Below are 21,419 nucleotides of genomic sequence, written 5' to 3'. Positions count from 1 at the left end.
TATGATCTTGGGGGCCCTGAGCTGCTGGGATCAGGGGGCATCGGAGGCCCCACCTAGTTTTGTGCACCATCACTGCTAATGAGCACTAGCGAGGCAATCATCAGCCATAGCTGCTGCTGAGGGGCGCCATTGAGCTTGCACAATTGATGCCCTCGGATGTATAGGTGATCTGAGGGTAACTGTTGATGGTGCTGGCAATCATTGGTTCCTTTGGGCATCAATGAGGCATGTTATGGCTGCAGAGCCTTTGCTTGCAAACGCCCCTGGCATCCTCTCTTCCACCGGTCCAGTGATGCCTTTGGGCACTGGGGTTTCTATCAGTGCTGCCAGGCTGTCGATATCCGTGGGCGCCGGGGTTTAGTGCTATATACCGTCGAATGGATCAAGACACAGTCGAGCGCTATGAAGCCCTGGGTGCAGCATCATTTGGTGCCATTCATGCGATTGCAACAAGACCACAGAGCACCAGGGACGCCGTTGATCGCCATAGACCTCGCTGGTGCAGGTCCATGCGGGAACAGCGGTGAGCCATTCCCAATGCAATTTCAAGGGCTGAGATCAGCCTCTTGGAGAGTTATCAGGTACTGGGGTTACCATGGGGATGATGCCATAGAACGCCACCTACCACCGCGCCATAATCAGAGCCCCAATGATACTGGGGAGCCATCATCACACTATTCCTAGCCACTCCATTGGGAGTTAGTGAGACAGTGGAGCACAGCATGCATCGTTGGGTACAACAGGGCATCTACTCCAAATGCCTCAGCGCTAGCAAGTGGTATTCTCCCTGTCTGTATGGTACACAACCATGCCAGGGTTCTGTTGTTGTCACGTCAAGGTATCGGCCTCCTCATCTGTTCTGTAATGGGTGAGAAAGGTGCAGGAAAGTCAGTTCTGCCTTGTCAGCTATCTGTTTCACAATTTTTCCTATGGTGAAAGGCATTGTGAATGCTTTGAAACAGGAGCCGAAGAAGAATCTAGGACTGGCCGAGTCATTCCTTATCACCTGGGAGGAGATGATCCATCGTCATCACTCTCACCCGGCTCCCAGATTGCCCCTTCTCCATCCACACAGCAGGCAGTGATGGTACAATCTTCCTTACTTGCCCCAAAGGATTGTCTCAATCCATCCCTGGCAGAGGAGTGACCTCTGGGGGTGAAAGTGCGGGTCAGCCTCCCCCCGGCCCTCCTCTCTCTAGCCTCTCTGCTAAGTAAGCAATGGGCCCTGGACTATAAAAGTGTGAAGTCATTAAAACTAGTTTGCTAGTTACAGACAGGTTTCTGACCTCGGTTCCGTAGGGAAAACCTTAGAGCTGGATGAATTTCTGAAGGATCATAAAGTCCTGAGTTCCCAGCAATGCGAGTGTAGGTCTGTTCATGGCTCAGAAACGTTGCTGTTATCCCTGTGATTTCCGTTTGAGGGAAACGGATCAAGGAGGATCTGTCATTTTGATCCTCCCGGACATTTCAGCCGCTTTTGATACTGCGAGTCATTCCGTGCTTGCTACGGGCGGGACTGTTTTTTTTTTTTTTTTTTTTTGCTGGTTTTCTTCTTCTCTGTCTAGCTGGCAATAGCAAGTTTGTATTGGTGAGAGCTGGTCATTGTGGTGGCACATTGAGGCAGGGCTCTTCATCGTTATTAACAACTATTTGCAGCCTCTCTGTAAGACCATGGTGTGTTTTATAAAACCTATGCAGACGACATTCCGCCTAACCCTAAAAGGTCTAGGCGGTGAACAAAATGACATACACAAGTTAAATCAAGAACGATCCAAAGCAACATGCATTTAAAATCAAAATTAAGATATGTTGCATAAAAACCAAAATAAGTAAATAAATAAGGCAATATAGCAACCACTTTGTCATTTTTTAATTATGCTTTTCAGGAAATTAGTTCCTGGATTAAACAAAATAGGTTATGTCTCGGGACCTTCATTTTCAGTTTTTATTGTTCTTTATTTTGCCTGTGATTTATCAGGGTTTATTAGGAGAAGAACAAAAACAGGAGAAAATCAGCTTGGAAAAAAAAAAAGACTAATTTTTCCAGGTAAATAAATATCACAATCTATTTTGGTGGACAGAAGCCAGGGCAATAAAATATTAAGCAGATTCTCCCATCCAGCAGCATCCCCAGCTCCTGTCTAGCATGTTCCTCTCTCTCTCTCCACCCCCCCATACCCTTCCAAGAATCTTCCTGAGCCCGCCCTGCAGCAGCATTTATCCTTCCCTGTGGTGGCTCCAGGCTTCTCCTCTCTCCACCTTCTGCTTCTGTGCAGGGCCAGGGAGCCTGCCAGGAATTGCTTCTGCTGGACAGGCATTCATGGCACCAGCCAGCAAGGCCCTTTGGCTTCTTGAGAGGCAGGACTTGAACCTTGGCACGGGAGGACGAGTGCTTTTACGGGCGGGGAGTGGGGGCGTGAAACACAGCATGGGTTTTGGCGCCCACCGGCTTCCAGCCGTGGCTGGAGGCCTCGAAACATTGCAGCTGCAACTTTTTAATCATCCTAAAATTAGGGTGAATATCGGTTTAAACTCATTGTCACCTTTGGGGAAAAATCCTGGAATTATGAGTGAAAATTGTTTTAAATTGAAAATGAAGGGCCCCAGTTATGTCTTAATCTTGCCAAAACAGAAGCAGTCTGGCGGAGTCGTCCGCTCCCTGAGGAGTGCTTAGCATTTTCAGTAGAGAGGATGCCATTGTGCTTTTCCGAATGTATTAGAGCTTTTGGAGTCCTTATTGACTCCTGTTTGTCATTAAGGGCACAAATACAGGCTGCTTTAAAATCTTTTTTTTTTTTTTTGGTACTGAGGCTGCTGAAACAACTAGAATCTATTCTGTAGAGGAAAGATTTTAGGGCCTTCATTCAGGCTTTTATTCTGACTTCCCTCAATTATTTTAATTCTCTGTATGTGGGACTGCCCCACAGTTGAATTGAGCCATTGCAGCTACTTCAGCATGCCGCTCCGTGTTTGGTGTTGGGCAGATCCTTAAGAGACATTGCAACTCCCCAAGTTGAAACAGCTGCATTGCCTGCCTATTACCTCAAGGGTAAAATCTGAGGTTTTGTGCCTCATTTTTAGACTATTAATGGGGAGGGGCCAGGTTATCGTATTTATTTATTTGGGTGTTTTATATACCGTTGTTCCAAAGGAAGATCACAACGGTTTACAAAATCAGTATGCATATCTTTCAAAGATGTAAACACTTGAAGTCTTTCCTCAAGAGTTTGCGATCAGCTGGTAGGCGACTGGAATCTCAGAATTCTTTCAGTCAAGCAGGCTCACTTGCAGGAAACCTGTTGCAGGGCCTTTTTTCGGTGGTAGGACCTGTAAGATGAACTTCAGTTGACATCTGCTTCTGTCCAGTTCTGTAAGGAGCTTAAAGCCATGTAATGTTACCCCTGCATTCATGGGTCCTAAACTCAATTACTAGGTGTGACCACTGCTTCATGTGTAGAATTGCAGCATCCCCCTTACTTTCTTTCCCCATCTAGGTGCCAGTGCCCTAAATGTCAGTCCTCACTGCTGGGGCAGTCCTCAAAAAAACTGTTGCTTTCCAAACTGCATGCTTCTTAATGACATCGAGCCACGTGGGCCCAAATGCCTCCACTGTTCTGTCGACTATGTATGACTATGAAAACATCATAGATATTAGGGCCCAGCATAGCCCAAATTCAGTGAGAGCTTTGTGGTGCCGGAAGGGACAGGGCTCATTCCCCAAGATGTACCTGACCAGGGGAGGATTGGCCTATTGGGGGATCGGGCATCCCCCGGTGGGCTGGTCACGCTAGTCATGTGGTCTGCTGAGCGCGGCCGTGACAGAGCCGCGCTCGGCAGACCACGTGGTATCTCCTGGGCCGGTCTTCATCGGGAATCCGCCGCTATACCTGATCCATCTGGGTAGCATGCTAGCTGATGGGATGCAACTGCACTGCATCAAAGAAAGAGCCCTCTAGATGGAGCAGGCACCCTTATGTATATATAGATATAAGATATGAGTAACACTTTTATCATTTAATGATATGTTGTTTTCATACTAGTTTTATTTTTTGGATTTTATCTTATTTACATTATCCTTTGTTTTTTTGCCTGTTTGTGATGTTTTTTTTTGTTTTAATTTGTTTATTGTTTATGCAATGCATTATAACTCCCTAATGAAAGCTGGGTGGCAAGAACTGAAGTTCATGGAAGACTCTTGGTGAACTTTCCAGGAGAGGATTAAACAGGAAAGGAACAAAACAATGAAAAGGGGGGGAGGGGCGCGGAGAGCTGTTTAAAAGCCACTGAAAAGTTGTCCACCCTCCTTTAATCCGAACGGTTGGGTGTTTATTGCTGAGAGACCCAGGCAGCTGGTGAGGGGATACTGCTGGTGTTCAATGCATTTCAGAAGGCAGCCTTGATGCTGGTTGCCAGACAGAACCATATTTACCTTCTCATTGCCTAGTGGAAGCTTTTTAGGCAGTGCCTTAATCAGAGCACAGAGACTGGAGGGGAGACCAGGTGATGCTCCAGATATGACTGATTAACAGGCAGCGCTCTCTGTATTGCAAACAAATAGAGACTAGATGAGAATAGCCTCTGCCATTGGAGGTCAGAAACAAAACATGCACTAGCACCACTGGCACGGACAAAATGAATGGTGACTGGAGGACACGTACTAAACATGGGCGGTGTGGGTGATGGGGGGGTGAAGCTAGGCCTTGTATTAGGATTTTTAGCAATTAACACTGATTTACAATTTGTTTCTGGCAGAATTATGGATAGTAGTATAAAATGCAATATTGGTTATTACAATTGCAGAGGTGTATGGAGGAAGCCATCATATTTGTGTGAGCATTGGAAGGTAGGATTGATATGCTTTTGCAGAACTCTGTGGGTGGCGCTACCTTTGGTACATCTTAATGCTCACCGATTGTAGGAGGGATGAGGCTTCAGAGTGATGGAAGCTGGGCCAGTTCTCAGCCAGTCACCTCAGAAATCTCCAATGCATTGGCCCACGAGTGAGAAGATTCACTGCCTACAAGGTGCATTCTTAAGGTGGGGTGCTTGCTGTCACCCCCACAGCCTCTAACAAGCTTATACTAGCTTGTAACATTGTTAACAAACCTTTGGTTCTCTGCTTTTCTGGAAGTCACACAGCGGCCCGTGAAATTGCATAATCCAACTGCTTTTAAATGTTTGGTCTTCAGAAGTAATTTCAGGTTGATCTCTTGAGCATCATCAATCTTCTGCTAAGTGCTCTATATCATCTTGTAATGGGATTGGCAAACCACCCAGAACCTAGTGTTGTGAAGGCAATTTCCTAAATCTGTGCGTTCCCACCCTTCTGTAAACAACAGTGTCAAAATGACTAAAGCTTTCTCCACTTGACCTTGCTGGATGTCCTTGGTTAGAAGACCGAGCTAATGTTTCTCCTGGCTCTCTTCCCGTCTCCTTCCTCTGTGCATATATATATATATATTTTTTTTCTATTGATAATGTAAATCTAGAAATTTGATTAGCTCTGAGATGATCATGTGATTGCAAACAGGATATTATAAGAAACTATTAAACTGTTACGTTCCCGTAGGACATGTGGCAGGCAGTGGCAACTTGAGTTCATCATTAACCCCATTTTCTCCTTTTTCAGGATGGCTTTGTGAAGCGAATATAAATTGATGATTTGGTTTTATAGTTGAAAAAAAACCCCCATCTGCCTTTCGCCCCCATCTCCCATGATTCGGGAGGGCACAGCGCCCTCCACAGGGCAATATTTATCATATTCTTTGGGGAAATCTAGGGCCTTCGTCGCAAAGACATTTTTCCCATGCTGTGCCTTATGCAAAACATTTCCGCTCTGCCCCTTGCCAACAAACTGGGGTGCAAGAAAAGCGGAAATGTCCTTGTACCCCCTGAAGAGCCAGATATCCAGAAGGGCGTTATTCAGGAGAAGGAAGAGAGGAAAGATGCTTTAACGCATCCTTCAAATTCAGTTACCCTATCTCCCTAAAGCATGGGTGGAAGGGGTGAGCATCTTCTGCAGGTAAAAAGCATTCAGCTGAATATAGCCAAAATGTCTAGTCTCTATGCCACAACCCAGCCCGAGAAAAATAACCCTTCCAGAGCCATCACGGTGTAATTGCTTAGTTGTTTTTAATAACATTTAAAAAAAATGTGTCCTTTCCATATACAGTTTTAAAACCTAGAGCTCTCGTAGAAAGCAAAATGTGACACATACAAACGAAGGCAGAATAAAAACAAACTGTTAACTGGGACGTATACAGCTATTTACAATCCTTTGGCCCCCCCCCAGCTACTACACAAGGAGCTAGTGCCTGTCACAGGGTTTTGGGCTGCTCGTCCATCTCCGGGACACAAGGGACTATAAGAACTTTCCGACACAAAATCTTACCGGAAATGCATCTGCCTACCTCCACCTGATGGCAGGCAGATCTTCTGCCACCTGTCCATGCCATAGTTGTTCTTTTTTTTTAAACAGAAAACATTTAAATAGCTGCCAAATAGGCCCAATTCATTCCCATGCAGTGTCTACTGGGATGGGACCAACCTTCCCCCAAGACGTATCATAGGTGGTGATCTTCCTCCGTGGAACCATCCCTCCAGTCCAAAAATGCCTGTCGGATAAAGGTGGAAGGGGTACGAGTGAGTTTGTGTAGAATTAGTAAATCACTCTAGAAAACAACCAAGGGAGGACTAAGCACACATAGGCGTGGCTTTGGGATGCTTTTCAGCTTTGCCTCTATTGAAGACGACCTCATCCTTATTGGAGCAAGATCATTTTCAAGCAAGGAGGGGCCACCACCCCCATCCCATCCTCACAACTTGCAGCCCCATTGATCCAATGGCTGGCAGGTTATTGTGGCATTTAGCTCAGGCCTTTTCATTGGGAGCACAAGGCAGATTACGTCCAGGTACCTAAGCTGTTTCCCTGTCCCCCAGAGGACTCACAATCTAAACTTGGACTGGAGGCAAGGGAAGGGTGAACGTCCCTTGCCCAATCTCCACGTTAGTGAATTTCCAGCCTGGAGCTGGAGTGCTTGCAATGACTTTGCAAAGTAAGTCTTGGGGGGGGGGGGGGGTTGAGAGGGTATCCCTTAAATTGTAATTCTTGGAAGTTAAAATGCTCCAAGCAGCTCAGATTTTAGGGGTCAAAATAATAGTCCAATCCCATATTTTGAATAAAGAAAGCACTTGTTACGATGCAGATTGCTTTTTTCGTGTGAAATGCTTCCAGATCAAGGTTGGTAGCATGCTTGGTTGCATGTACACGAGGGAGCCCCCAGCTCCGTGAGCTGGTCAGCGTCCCCTGGTGTATATGCTGCTAAGGAGCAATGCCACTGTTACCTTGCATAGCAGTTCCAAAAGGGACCGTAATTTCGAAAGCTTGATTCGACCCAGTGAGCACTGAAAACTGATCAGCGAAGTCTTGTCTGGACCCAAATATGATACATCTTGGGTGCAGAATAAGGAGGAGGTGCCGGATGCAATATGAATTAAGGCTGCAGCTCTCTGGGAATTGTACCGAGAGCTCAGGGAGCAGTAGTACAGAGCCCGGGCCAGGGAGTTGCTGAGAAAGCCTGGGCATCAGCAGTGCTGGGGGTTGGAGGTTTCTTGGAGTTTAGGGACCAGCAGCAAAGGTGCTCTGAGAGTTCAAGCATCATCAATAAAAAGGAGTGGGACAGGCAGAGAGCTCAGGAGCCAGCATTAAGGGCTGGGGAGAACTTGGGCAGTAAATGGGCTGTTGGTAGTTCAGGCACCAGCAGTAAAGACATTGAGGAGTGAGTGGGGGGGGGGGGGGGGGGGTGCCAGAGGGCTCAGCAATAAAGGGGCTGGGGATCTTTGAGAACTTGAGCAGTACAAGGTCTGGGGTCACGTTCTTAGCTCAGGCACCAGCAGTAAAGCGGTTGGGAGTGGGAGGGGCTGTCAAAGGGTTCAAGGGCCAGCAATAAAGGGTAGAGCGCGGGATGTAAGAAACTTGCCATTAACTATTTGGATGCTTTAGATAGGGGGTGGGTGGTGTCGGTGGCTAAACAGATTGGACCTTCCAGCACGCGGAAATTGTGGCTCCCAAGGCTTCGAGATGCACCTTCTTTGAAATCAAAACAAAATAGAAAAACAAACAAGGACAATCACATATTTGCTACATTGCAGTGTTCATAAGACTAGTTTTTAAATAAGGCACACATTTACACAGACTATTGGTTTGGCTAATTCGTTTGAAATCCCGTGACGAGAGATGTTTTTTTTAATTTCACAACTTCACAATTACTGGTTGGACTCTTGGTAATAATCTGTCTGAGAAATACAGCTCGTTTGCTTAAGCTTTCTCCACCCCCACACCAACACTTTTAGTTAGGTAGTCTGGGACAATTTCCAGTAGCCCGCGTAGCTGTAAAGTACGTAGCTACGTTTCTCCCTGTGGTTCCTGCGGGCAGCAGCACTGGGCAAAAAACATACTGGCAGGCAGGGAAAGCATTTAACATTTAGGAGCCCATGTTCAAGAAAAGATGCTGAAGGGGGGTCTAGACCCGTGGAAGGCCCCGAAGCCTAGGCTGGCAACAGGAGGAGGAAGCTGCGCAGGGCGCATAGGCCGTACCCTCCCGGGGCCGGATTTAAGGAGACCCTGGAGATCAGATAGCGGGTGAAGTCCCACTGTCCCCGCTGCTCCCCAGAGCGGCACGGCAGAGCCCCAGGTGGATTGCTGGAGAAAGCTCCTCTTTTGCCTGGGTATTTGGTGCCTTCAAAATCTGGCACCCTAGGCAATTGCCTGTGTTACATATGCCTAAATCTGGGCCTGCCGCCTCCCTAGACCAGCTCTCTCCCAGCGTGGGGGAAGCTGTTGGGGCCGTTTGGGGGCTTGGGTGGTAATCCAATGCTACATAGGGTTTACACCCCCGATCTAAACAGCCTTTTTTTTTTTTTTAATTATGGCAAAAAAGCATGCTTGCTGTGAAGGGGGGGTGACAATTTTTTTTTTCTTTTGCTTAAAGAAACAATTCTTCAGGGAGTCACCTTGATTCATGAAGGTTTGCAAACAGCAGTCAAGCTGAATCATTTTCAAAATGCTACTTTACACCTTCATATACAACTGCATAGTCCTAGTCATCATACTGACCCTGCAGCTAACAGGATTCTCCGTGGGATACGAGGCCTTTTAACTGACCCATGTGGCACTTATCCAAAGCTGTCCAGATGACCTGCGTGCCTTCTTTAGAGATCATCTTTGCATAATACTTATGTTAGCTACCCTGAAATACAATCCAGCTAATGTGGAGAGAGAGCGAGCCCTCTTGTTTGGCAGCGACTTTAATCGGTGAAATGCATTCAGTCTACTTTGGTGTAGCCCCACTGCCATTGATGGATTCCTTATGGGAACTTGGATGCTTCATCTACACAAGATGGTAGAGAACCAAGGAGGAGGAGGATAAAATCTTGACTTGGATATAGCGCGGTATCTATAGGGGGTGCACTGGCAGCTGGGATGGATCCTTAGCAGCGTGGACAGGCATACCCGGGCACACCAGATCAATCAATTGCTCTTTATCTGCCTTTGTCTACTCTGTTGTTATGACATGATAAGGCTGCTGTAGTTTCATATAACAGCAAAAAGACAAACAGGAACCTTTTCTAAGATTTTCTCAGGTGACCTGAGACAGGGTAGGCGCAGGGCTGAGTTTAAGGTATGTGTGCCTGTAGGCAATGGAGGGAGGAGGGAGTGTCCGCCTTGCTTTCCCGACCTCCCCTGTGCAAATACTCCCCTCGTGCAGCATCCCCCTTCACCTCTAGCTTAGGAGGGGGAGGGGGGGCTGCCTGCCCGCAAGAGCAGCAAGTGGAGACGAGAACTTCAGCCCAGGGCCTCTGGCACCCCCCCACCCCCTCCTCCTGCACGGGCTTCTGGTTACCGCTGCAACCTATGTGAGTGTAGGGGCACTGTAGAGCCGGTAAGCATGCAATAGCTGCAGGAGGACCCCCCCGTGCTGAACTTCGTGTCTCCACTTGCTGCTGCTGCTGTTGTTGTGGGGTTGGCGCTGCAGCGGCAGGCCCAGATTTAGGCATAGCAGCGATGCTCCAACCCCCTAGAAAAATTTGCATCCGGAGGCAGTTGCCTACATTGAGTCCATGCCTAAATCCTGGCCTGGATAAACTTCATAGATGGCCCAGCCGGCCAGATTGTAAATGAAAACGTTTTCACATTGATTACTTCGTTAGGGAGCTGTTGCTTTGCACAGGCCAAGTAGGCAATGGTTCTCCTTTTCAAATCAGCCATGGTCATGATTCCCTAACACAAATATATTCACATTTTCAGTACTCTCTCTACAGGCGAGTTTGCTTCTTCCTACACAGTAGGATTTATTTCCTCCTTTTATATGGAGTTATATTGCAAAATCAATCCATACCTCTCTCTCTATATGTAAATATATACATATATATACACACTTCAGAAAGGTTAGGAGTTCTCTTTCTGATTTTCCCACAGAAGCACAGCTGCCTTCTCCTTCACTGGCCCATGGTCTCCATCAGTGAGGACAGAGTCGGCCTGACCAGGCACGCATCTGTCACAGTTTATTTTTATTTTGGGGAGGGGGGGGGAGCAGACCACCAGCCTCTACCATCCAAATGATTAACTTACTGGGAAACTCTCCAAAATGGGCTCTTCCCCCTCATCCCCAAGGTGAAGAGGGAGTGGACACCCAGCTACATTATTGGACAGGCGGAGGAGTCTGATCAAGGAGCTACTTCCAGCAGAGTGCTCAGCTTCCACAAGAAATAAGGATGCTTGTAATAAATAAACAGCTGGGTACTGCATCACTATGTTGTTGCATGGACTTAGACTTGGCGGAATCACGAAAGATCAACCTTTTGGCCAACGTGAACACTAGTGGTGGCAAAATGGGAACACGCATTTGAGAACCTGTGCAGTACTCCCCACCTTACAGCGAATGTCAACAAGTTTCTCATTCTGTTTTGCTTAATACCTTGATCTTTTTTCCTCCAAGATGCTTGTTGATCTTGTGGACTCCACCCTTTCAAAAATAAAAGGTGAGCTGTGATTACATTGCTTAAAAGCAACACTATTGTGTCCTTGCTGACGCAAGGGGTATAGCTGTTCCTTTATGAAGGTGTACAGAGGCATGTTAGGTCCTGTCCTGTCCTACTTTGCCTCAACAGCTCCTGTCGAGGACTCCTTGGTGGCAGGCAGCCTCTCTAGTCCGCTTCTGCTTCCCGTGCTTGATCTTTTGGCTCATGATGTCGCAGTCACTCCTACATGGCTTGGCGCGTTGGATGGGCTGAAGGTGCTGGACCCAGCACACTTGCAGCATGAAGCTGCCTTCTCTTCTTGGGTTACGACTGCTGCACATAAAAGATCGTCTACATTAGGACAAAAGCAGTTAAAAATTCCCCCAACTGCTTGAGACAAAACACTGCCTTGAGGACCACTTCAGCTCAGACCAGGAGAATTCAATGGCTTGAGCCTTTCCTTCTTACAGCCACAAAATCAGCCTGTTTAGTAGTTGAATGGGTTGGTGACCTTCACCGGGGAGGCTGGCATGAACACTGGCGTAAGTGGCATGTCTGGTTTCAAAGAGGTGGTTCTCTTGATGCCATTTCGTGGCAGTGGGGTTTGCTCAGTATAGCTGTGTTGCCTTGACAGAAAGATACTATGTCCTTCCAGGGGCACAGGTGTGCCAGTTGAATGCATCCGTGTCAGCAATGCAGCAGATGGGTGCTGCCTGGTGGCTTGGCTTATGCTGTGCTGCCTGGAGAGCACTGCTGCACTTGGACCAATGTTGATAAGTTTCTGTGTGGAGGACAGAGAATGTCTTTGGGATGGATGTCTCAATTGCTTTTCTATGCAGGACTGAGGGGTTACATCAGGTGGGATATCCAACCTGCGTGGTAAGCTGTCCCTGGGGAGTGTGGAGGAGCTGTAGTATGGTGCACTCTCAGTATCTGGAATTTTTGGCTGAACTCGGTTACTGAATGACATAGGAGAATGAGGGCTCAGGGCTTGCTGGTTAATGGACATACTGCCCATCATTTTCCTTGGAGACCCATTGGTTTCATGGAGGTGTTTTAAAAGCTCATCCAGTGTAGTCACCTCAACCCCCTTTGGCAGATAACACTGGGAGTGACGGATTAGTACACGTTCCGAGTTTGGTATCTTCTTTTCATCTGAGTAGTTGGTGAGAGATGGGTCATATCCATGGATGCTACTTGGCATGACCATTGCACTAGAGAATTGGAAAACCTGGGAGTTTGATACAGGGCTGTGAAACACAGGACTCTTGAGCTGAGTCTCTTTGGCATTGTTGCAGTTTTGATTCTTCTCCCACTGGTTCTTGATGGCCTTCATGTTCTTCATTGGCAGCTCCGGTGTTGACTCAGGCGTAGGCAAGCCAGATAGCTCTGGGTGTTCTTTCATTCCAGATTTGGTCATCCCATTGGGGTGTTCTCTTTCACTGGGCAACAGAGTCGTGTAGAGCTTTGGAGAAGATGCCTCCAACATAGCATCCTTGTTTTGACTGTCCAGAAGTCCATTCATCTTTGCCAAGCTTCTCAAGGAAAGGGGCCGCTGGATGCTGGACTCAGGGTCCTTGCTGATGTGTTTGGTTTTGTGGAACATGTGGTTACAGTAGCAGGAGACGAACAGTCCAGAGAAGAAGGCACCAAGAACAAAGGCTACAAAGACGCAGCCAATGAGAAATGTGAAATGAACGCTCTTAGTTGCTTCTTTGGCTTCGGCCTCCTGTCTTACGCCTGAAAAAATAACAGAAAACAAATGTAATTAAAACTTAAGATGTGGAGGGGAAGGGCTGTACTATTTATTGCCTAGCTTATGACATCACAGCAAGACATAACATTGAAGAAAGGCATTAATCATCCATCATGCTTTGTTATCTAATGAGTACCAGTCATGTTTTTGGTAGCTGAGAACATATCCATCCTATTCTCAAATTCCTCCTTCATTGAATCTGGTGGAAAACTCTCTCATCAATTCATCTCATCAACTCTATTGCGGAAGGTTCCAACCCTCGACTTCAAAATGAAATTTATTGTTCAGAAGGCTGTCTGGTCTTGACCCATCATGAGAATTTATCTTGAACAAAATCTCTCTTAGGCATTATTTTCAAAAGCTCGGCTTGAGGGCCATTTAAAAATAAAAAAAAAATCTACAAAAGTCTTCAAGACTTTGCTCCACAGGTTTACGAGCATATCCACATTTGTTTTCTTTCTGTGGTGATGAAGTGGGTATTCATGAAAGGCTACCTTGTCCACCTTTATCAGCATATTAATCGACACTGGTTTGACCATAATGTGATTCTTAGTAGCCAGCAGGATCACTAGGGGCTAGTTTCTACTACTCTTCTCAGGGTAATATTATTAGCTGGAGTGCTGACATTCCTTACATACTGTAATGCTTTGGTGTAGATATATATATATATATGTATTTAACTTTCAGGCTGGGTATGGCCCTCTGGCATGAGTCGGAGGCTTGCCTCCCAAGCCATTGTTGGCTGAGTTTAGTCTCCTTTGGCTGCATCTCGAATGGGAACAAAACATCAAAATTATGATGTGTAATGCCCCCATGTGCAAGAACCTGACATACTCTAAACATTACCACTGACTTTGTGGTACATAATAACAAATAGCAGAAAGAAACAAATGTTTATGAATAAATAACACAACTTTATGGTTGCCAGCCACTGAAGAGTCCTGAAGAACTAAAATTCAGATGCCCAGGGACCTGTAGCCATGTAGGGAGTGGTAAGGAGGAGCAGCAGTGGGGAAGAGGAGAACATATTCTCCCTGTCTCCTTGTACTGCCAGCCTGCAGCCTCCCTGTCTCTCAGTTGCAGTGGCTTCTGTGGCTCAGTGGACTGTACGGCAGAACTGAGGGAAGGAGCCAAGTGACGTGAGGCTGCCCTGGTGCTGAGGAGACATTGCCACACCTGGTACCAACTCAGCAGACAGACACCACTGGAACTATGGTATGAGGGAGGCAGAGGGGACCTGTGGCAGGAGGTGAGGGGGGAAGAGTGAAGACTGGAAGACCGTTGGTGGGAAAGAAGGACCTTGGGAACATAAGAGAGATTCAGAGTAGTAGATGGAGGGGTAACAGGAAAGGCAAGGGAAAGGACTAGTTATGGCTAGCATTTAGGACTGGAGGGATAAAGGGGTGGCTGGCCAGGACTACGTTCACAGAGTCAGTTTAAGAAGGTGGTCCTTCTCTGCCTCCCAGCCTGATGACGCTCTTGTCCGAATGCAGGTTTACTTAATTGTCACCTAACTATAGTAACCTTTTCAGAAAGTTTAGCAGGTTTAGATATATCTACACCAAGCCATGTGCTCCGAAATGGAAATAGCAAGAGCAGTCGACCAAGCCAGAAGGCGCACGGCAGGTGCCCTGTTCAGAACCAGAACCAGAGGAAAAGCAACCAAACCAGGCTCTCGCACAACAGGAACTCAAGTACCCAGAGAGAGCCTGAAAAATGAGGACACGGACAGTGGGAAGGCGCTGCTTGGTAGTCCCAGATGGTGTGGATTTGTTGGTGGACCCTTTTGTGGGAATCCGATTCCTATTTGTTGGGTTTTTGGTTTGGTTTTTTTTTACAAATGGTCTCTCTTTTGTTTGTTAGTTTGTTATGGGAGACGGGATGGGGGTGAAGACCGTCAGGATCTGTCAGTAACCCTCTAATTGCCGCCGAGAGCCCCATGCCGCACTGCACTCAGCTTGTCATCTGCCATTATTCTGGGATCTCAGTCGCTGAAGGGAAAATCAGGAAAGGACGCAATTGCTTTTTCTGAAGCCGGTAATTAAATGACACGAATTTCAGCTATTAGGATTTAAAACAAAACAAAAAAAAAAACAACAAACCTGACTTTACTGGGGTATAACTGCAGATTGGGTTTTTTTCTCTCTTTTTTTTTTGGCCAGGGAAAGAAAAATGGGCAGGAAAGGGTTAAAAAGGCAAAGAAAAACATAGGTTAAGGGGGGGAGGCCACTGAATGGTCACTTTTTCCTAGTCCAGTGGTCTTCATCGCCTTACTCTGTCCGGGCCAGAACCGGATTCCCTTTCACCAGGCTGACATAATAAAAAGGATGCTGAACATGAGCTTTTGAGGCCTGATATGAATCTTCTTCAGGAGTCCTTAGTCTGTGGGCTCAGAAGTGCATATAAATCACTAAAAAAGGTCTCATAGCCTGTGAAGTGTGAGTTTCTTCACCCAGTAGAGTCCCCGGAGACTAGAATCTGTGGCCCTTTTGAAATCAAACTGGAAACATGCAGGAGAGAGCGTGTGTGCGTGTGCATATGTGTGCGTGTGTGTGTGTGTGGAGGGGGGCGGAATATGAGAGGGGACCAGCAAGAACACCTCCCACTAGCACAGGCCCCTGCCGTATGCCCTGCTCAGCCTTTCCAACAACCGGTGACCTCATAAGCAAAATACATGCACTTTTCTAAAACTGACAGGAAAAGTCATCTTGAGATAGATGCCTTGATTTCAGCTGGGTCTGGGAGATGAAGTAACAGGCTCCTGGACCTGGGCACAGGGGACTCTGCATCGGTGCCGGAGACAGAAAGAAGGACATTTTCACAGTCTCCCCTGTGCAGCGTGCAGGTCCCCCACAGAGTGGCCCTTTGGAATAGTGCCGGCGTGGGTACAAAAGCACCCCATCAACATCCGCGTGTGCCGGAAAGCCGGCACGGTGATGTAAAGATGAAGAGCATGTACGCTTTCTCCCCCGACCTAAACCTGTGGGGGGGGGGGGGGGGGGGGGTGAAAGTGCCCATGTGAAGTGGCATAAATCCTTTCACCTGTACCGAGAAGGGGGAGAGAAGGGTGGGGCGAGTCTCAAAAGCTTGTTTTATATGGGTAAAGCCGTGTTTATCACGTAAAAACCTTTGAAAATTGTTTGCAGAGTGTCTCGTCCAAGGTCGCACAGAGTCAGTAGGAGAGGGAAGTCTTGAGCTCGCGTCCCAGGATTTCCGACACTTACTTTTATGCAGTACCACATTTTTAAATATATATATATATATATATATATATATACACACACGTATATGTATTAGGATGTACACTTGTAAAACTCATGTATTTTCCAAAGCTCACACCTTCCAGCTCCAAAGTGATCACACCCCTGGCTCCTTTGCGATAATATTCTTTAACAATATTTTGTGGGGATTCCTTCTTTTAAAAGCCACTTCCTGCTTCCCATTCCTCAACTAATCCAGGCCGAGTTTTAATTGCTACCTGTGACATTGTCTTTTTTTTTTTTTTTCCTTCCCCCCAAAAAATACCATGTAACAACTTGGAGATGCCTAAAAATGAAGTACCAAAAAAAAGAAATTGCTGGGATTCCCAGGAGCAAGTCTTACAGAAAGGGATCGCTCCGGGCGTGATTTTCCTTTGCTCTTTATAGGGAGGGACTCTGGTGTGCAACTTTCCCTTCCCGCCGAGCCTGTTCCGGAAGAGATTCTCATCCGTGCAGGGCAAAGCAGGGTTATGTTTTTGGCAGTTTTTTTCTTCGTATGCCTAAATTTGTTGGTAATTTTAAACCAGGACTGAACGGGGCTTAGGGCAGCCTTTCAGTCCCTCCATCTCTCGTGTCTGCTGTGCTGTCTGTGAACTGAAGGTGAGGAGGTGGAATTTAGTCTCTCGGCACCTGCCCCATTGAAAATGACCTCGATTAGATTAAGGGTCAGGACCTTCTCAGTAGGGTCCATAATCCTGCATTCACGTGGTGTGCTCTCCCTTCTTTATTTATATTGTATATATTATTATCTTGTATAATTATATTTAATTATCTGCTACCTTCATGTTACCTCGATCTGTACCATTACCTGACTTTCTGTTGCCTGACTGTAACTGTACCTGTTCCCATCCATATGTTTTACCTAACTATAATCATGATCTTTCTATTTCCCATTTGAATTTTCTTTCTCCGATCGAAACTTGTAAACCGTTATGATGGCGAAACCGAATGACAGTATATAAAACTCGATAAATAAATAAAATATATATATATATATATATATATTTAACCCTCTTTGACTGCTCAGTTGGAAGTCCCAACAGATGCAGAATCTGATTTAAAAGCTAAAATAGTGTTATGATATGTTATTTATTGCCTTTTCTTTTCTCTCTCCCCTTCTCTGCACCTCCCAGTTATTAAAATTCCTAGCATTGGGGATAATACACCAGGGTCAGAGTTTTTAATAACCAAGGTGAAGTAGTAGTATGAATCAAGTGGTGCTGAACACCCTCATCTCTCAGTGGCCCAGGGCTCTGCTTCTGAGCCATAACGCACCTCCCAGGTGACAGAATGCAGCACTGATACCGCGGCAGCGACAGCACTGTCTTAGTGGGAGACTGAATATTTTAATGATCCCTGCGTATGTGTGCAGGGGTTGTTTTCTTTTGCTAGAGAAGAGATTTTGCCTTTTAATGGACCATGAAAAACATCTCCCAGCATGGATCCTATTAATGCATGAAGCTGTCAGGTGCCAGTAACTGATACAGGGTGGATTTTTTTTTTTTTTTTTTACGGATTGGATATTTATGTATTTTGCTGAGATGCAATAGCCAGCTATATTTATACCACTGAATGTGGAAAATAAATGCCCTGCAAGTTCCACCCACTATGCCTGGAAAGGTTCCATGCAGCAGCCGGGAAAAAAGTCAGAAGCAACAGTGGGCTGTCCCTGTGTTGTACTGCACAGGAGATTAGCTGTAATAATATTGATATTCATCTGATATTGCAGTGTTTTGTCTGTGAGCAAGTATGCACAAGTGCCTCTTGTATCACTCACATTAGGTTCAATCTGTTGGTGGACTGTATACAGGCAGCTCAAAGATCTCATATTTACATAGTGATGTTTATAATTGAGAATCACAGCAGATGAGGCAAGTTTTAATCTGTGGTGCATGCAAGCTCATTTTCAGTTTCTCTTTGAAAATTGGGGCTGGCAGAGGAATGTGGATACTTTCTACCCCTGTTTAGAAGCAGGTGCAAAGTACACATGTGAAAGTTTATACAAGGATTTCAACATGAAATTCCCGTATGTACTTCCTAAATCTGATTGTCCTTCCCTAAAAGGTAAAAGTGCAAGTGCTATGAACAGGGCATACATACTTTTTACCCACACAGGCAGGGGGGTGGGGGCATTCTCAAACAAGCTTTTTATGTGGATAAACACCGGGTTACCTATGTAAAATTTTAGAAAATGGAGAAATTACTTACCTGATAATTTCATTTTTCTTAGTGTAGACAGATGGACTCATGACCAATGGGTATAGTGTACTCCTGTTAGCAGCTGGAGACGGATCAGATTTCAATCTGACATCAGCCCTAGTACATATACCCCTGCAGGAAGTGCAGCGCTTCAGTATTCTCCTCGAAAAGCATTGTGGATATATGTGTGACTGAATAATTTGAACAACTTGATTAACTTTATAACTTGGATAACTTGATTAATTTGAACTGGTTGAATTGGCTATAGCTGGAGACCGCCAGTGCCCTCAACAGAGAAACGTCGACACCTGGTAGGGTGGGTGTCCTAGATGAAGGAAAGCATGGCTTACCCTTGAATCACTCGCTCCCAGGGATGTGCCCCGAGAATTCCATGAGTAACGGCAGCCATGGGTGGGATGCTGAGTCCATCTATCTACACTAAGGAAAACAAAATTATCAGGTAAGTAATTTCTCTATTTCCTAGCGTGTAGCAGATGGACTCAGAACCAATGGGATGTATAAAAGCTACTCCCGAACCGGGTGGGAGGCTGCTCGTGACCCACTTAGTACTGCCCTTGCAAATGCTGTGTCCTCCCGAGCCTGAACATCCAGGCGGTAAAACCTGGAGAAGGTGTGGATGGAGGACCATGTCGCCGCCCTGCAGATCTCGGCGGGTGACAGCATCTTGGTTTCTGCCCAGGACACTGCCTGGGCTCTAGTAGAATGGGCCTTGACCTGTAAAGGCATTGGTTTGCCTGCTTCTACGTAGGCCGCCTTGATGACTTCTTTGATCCAGTGGGCTATGGTTGCTCACGAATCCGCTTCCCCTTGCTTCTTCCCGCTGTGAAGGATGAATAGATGGTCCATCTTTCATATGGATTCCGACCTTTCCAGGTATCGGACAAGGAGCCTGCCGACGTTGAGATGGCGTAGACTTCGAGCCTCTTCCAAATTCTTATGCTCATCTGGCGATGGTAGCGAGATGGTTTGGTTGAGATGGAAGTGAGACACCACTTTGGGGAGGAACGACGGAACTGTGCATAACTGGATGGTTCCCGGGGTGAGTCTGAGGAACGGCTCCCGGCAGGACAGTGCTTGTAGCTCGGATATACGACGAGCTGAACAGACTGCCAGCAGGAAGGCTGTCTTCAATGTTAATAGTCGGAGAGACAGGCCATGGAGAGGTCTGAAGGAGGTTCCTGCTAGGAAATCTAGGACCAGGTTGAGGTTCCAAAGAGGCACCGGCCACTTTAGGGGTAGTCGGATGTGCTTGACTCCTTTCAGGAAGTGGGAGACATCCGGGTGAGAGGCTATGCTGCCGCTCTCACTCTTGGTTCCATTGCATGACAATGTGGCCACCTGTACCTTGATGGAGTTGAGGGACAATCCCTTCTGTAGGCCGTTCTGTAGGAATTCCAAAATCGCAGGAATTTTGATTGAGCGTGGAATGATGTCATGGTCCTCACACCAGGCTTCGAATACTCTCCAAATCCTTATATATGTTAGGGATGTGGAGAACCTGTGTGCTCGGAGTAGGGTGTCAATTACTGCCCCCGAGTATCCTCTCCTCCTTAGGCGAGTCCTCTCAATGGCCAGACCGTAAGAGAGAATCGAGCTGGATCCTCGTGGAGGATCGGTCCCTGTTGGAGCAGGTCTCTGTGTAGAGATAGCGGCAGGGGGTTCCCTGCCAGCAGTCTTCGCCTGTCTGCGTACCACGGTCTTCTTGGCCAGTCCGTGGCCACTAGGAGGACTGGTCCCCTGTGGTGTTCTATCTTGTGAATGATCGCGCCCAATAGGGGCCACGGCGGGAAGGCATATAACAGAGAGTCTCCTCTGGCCAGGTCTATACCAGGGTATCGATTCCCTGGGACTGGGGTTCCTGCCTGCGGTTGAAGAAATTGGGAACTTGGGCATTGGACCGGTTTGCCAGGAGGTCCATGGTTGGAGTTCCCCAATGGTTTACTATCCATTGGAATGCTGTGGTTGACAGTTTCCATTCTCCTGGATCTAGACTTTCTCTGCTAAGGTAGTCCGCCGCGACATTGTCTTTCCTGGCAATGTGGACTGCCGAGATCTCTTGAAGATTCACTTCCGCCCATGACATTAGGATGTCTATTTCCAAAGACACTAGTTGGCTTCTGGTTCCTCCCTGACGGTTGATGTAGGCCACTGTTGTGGCGTTGTCCAACATTACTCTGACCGCTTTGCCTCGGAGTCTGTGACCGAACCTTAGGCAGGCTAGTCTGACTGCCCGGGCTTCTAGGCAATTGATGTTCCATCCCGACTCTTCTTCGTTCCATTGCCCTTGGGCGGTTAGCTCCTGGCAGTGTGCTCCCCATCCTCGTAGGCTGGCATCCGTGGTGAGTAGGATCCAGGTTGGGGAGGATAGTCTCGTTCCCTGGCTCAGATGGGCTTCTTGTAGCCACCATTGTAGTTGGGCCCAAACTCTGTCCAGAGTTGATGCCGTATGGTGTAGTTCTGGGACAGTGGATTCAATCGTGATAGTAGTGAGCGTTGTAGGAGCTCGTGCCCATAGGACTACTTCCATTGTGGATGCCATGAGGCCGAGAACTTGTAGGTAATCCCATGCTGTGGGGCTAAGTTCACTCAACAGGGTTTGTAACTGGGTCATCAGTTTTGATCTCCTTGTCTGTGTCAGGATGACCTTGTCTTGTTTGGTGTTGAACCGGATTCCCAAGTATTCTAGAGATTGGGAAGGCTGCAGGCAGCTCTTGTTTGTGTTGACCACCCGAGGCTCTCCAGTAGTTTTGACTCTCTTGGTTGCCTGGTGGCTTTCTTCTGGGGATTTTGCTTTGATCAGCCAATCGTCTAGATAAGGGTGCACTCAGATTCCTTCCTTCCTCAGTGTTGCTGCCGCCACCACCACCACTATGATCTTGGTGAACGTCCGGGGTGCAGTGGCTAACCTGAAAGGTAGTGCCTGGAAATGGTAGTGACGGTCCAAGATCGAGAAGCGTAGAAAACGCTGATGCTCCTGATGGATCATAACATGTAGGTAGGCTTCTGACAGATCCAGGGAGGTAAGAAAATCTCCCGGTTGTATTGCCCTTATTACTGAGCGTAGGGTTTCCATGCGGAAGCGAGGAATTTTCAGGTGACGGTTGACCGCCTTGAAGTCCAGGATAGGTCTGAACATTCCTTCCTTCTTGGGAATGATAAAATAG

General features: G+C 46.9%; 1 protein-coding gene across 3 annotated transcripts in view; it reads right to left on the bottom strand.

The window, feature by feature from the left end:
- Positions 1 to 6,113: 6,113 nt before the first annotated feature.
- The window catches only part of SEMA6C (semaphorin 6C), a 95,634-nt gene continuing 80,328 nt past the window's right edge, over positions 6,114 to 21,419 (bottom strand). For all 3 annotated transcript variants that reach the window (XM_029580211.1, XM_029580213.1, XM_029580212.1), the window contains one exon: positions 6,114 to 12,759. In XM_029580211.1, coding sequence (XP_029436071.1) covers positions 11,507 to 12,759 — 1,253 coding nt within the window. In that variant the 3' untranslated portion in view covers positions 6,114 to 11,506. The remainder of the gene's footprint in view (positions 12,760 to 21,419) is intronic.

Source organism: Rhinatrema bivittatum, chromosome 16 (genome assembly GCF_901001135.1).
Source record: "Rhinatrema bivittatum chromosome 16, aRhiBiv1.1, whole genome shotgun sequence".
In the NCBI taxonomy this organism is placed as follows: Eukaryota; Metazoa; Chordata; class Amphibia; order Gymnophiona; family Rhinatrematidae; genus Rhinatrema; species Rhinatrema bivittatum.
The sequence above is the reverse complement of the archived record's forward strand: the minus strand, read 5'-3'. Positions and strand labels throughout refer to the sequence as shown.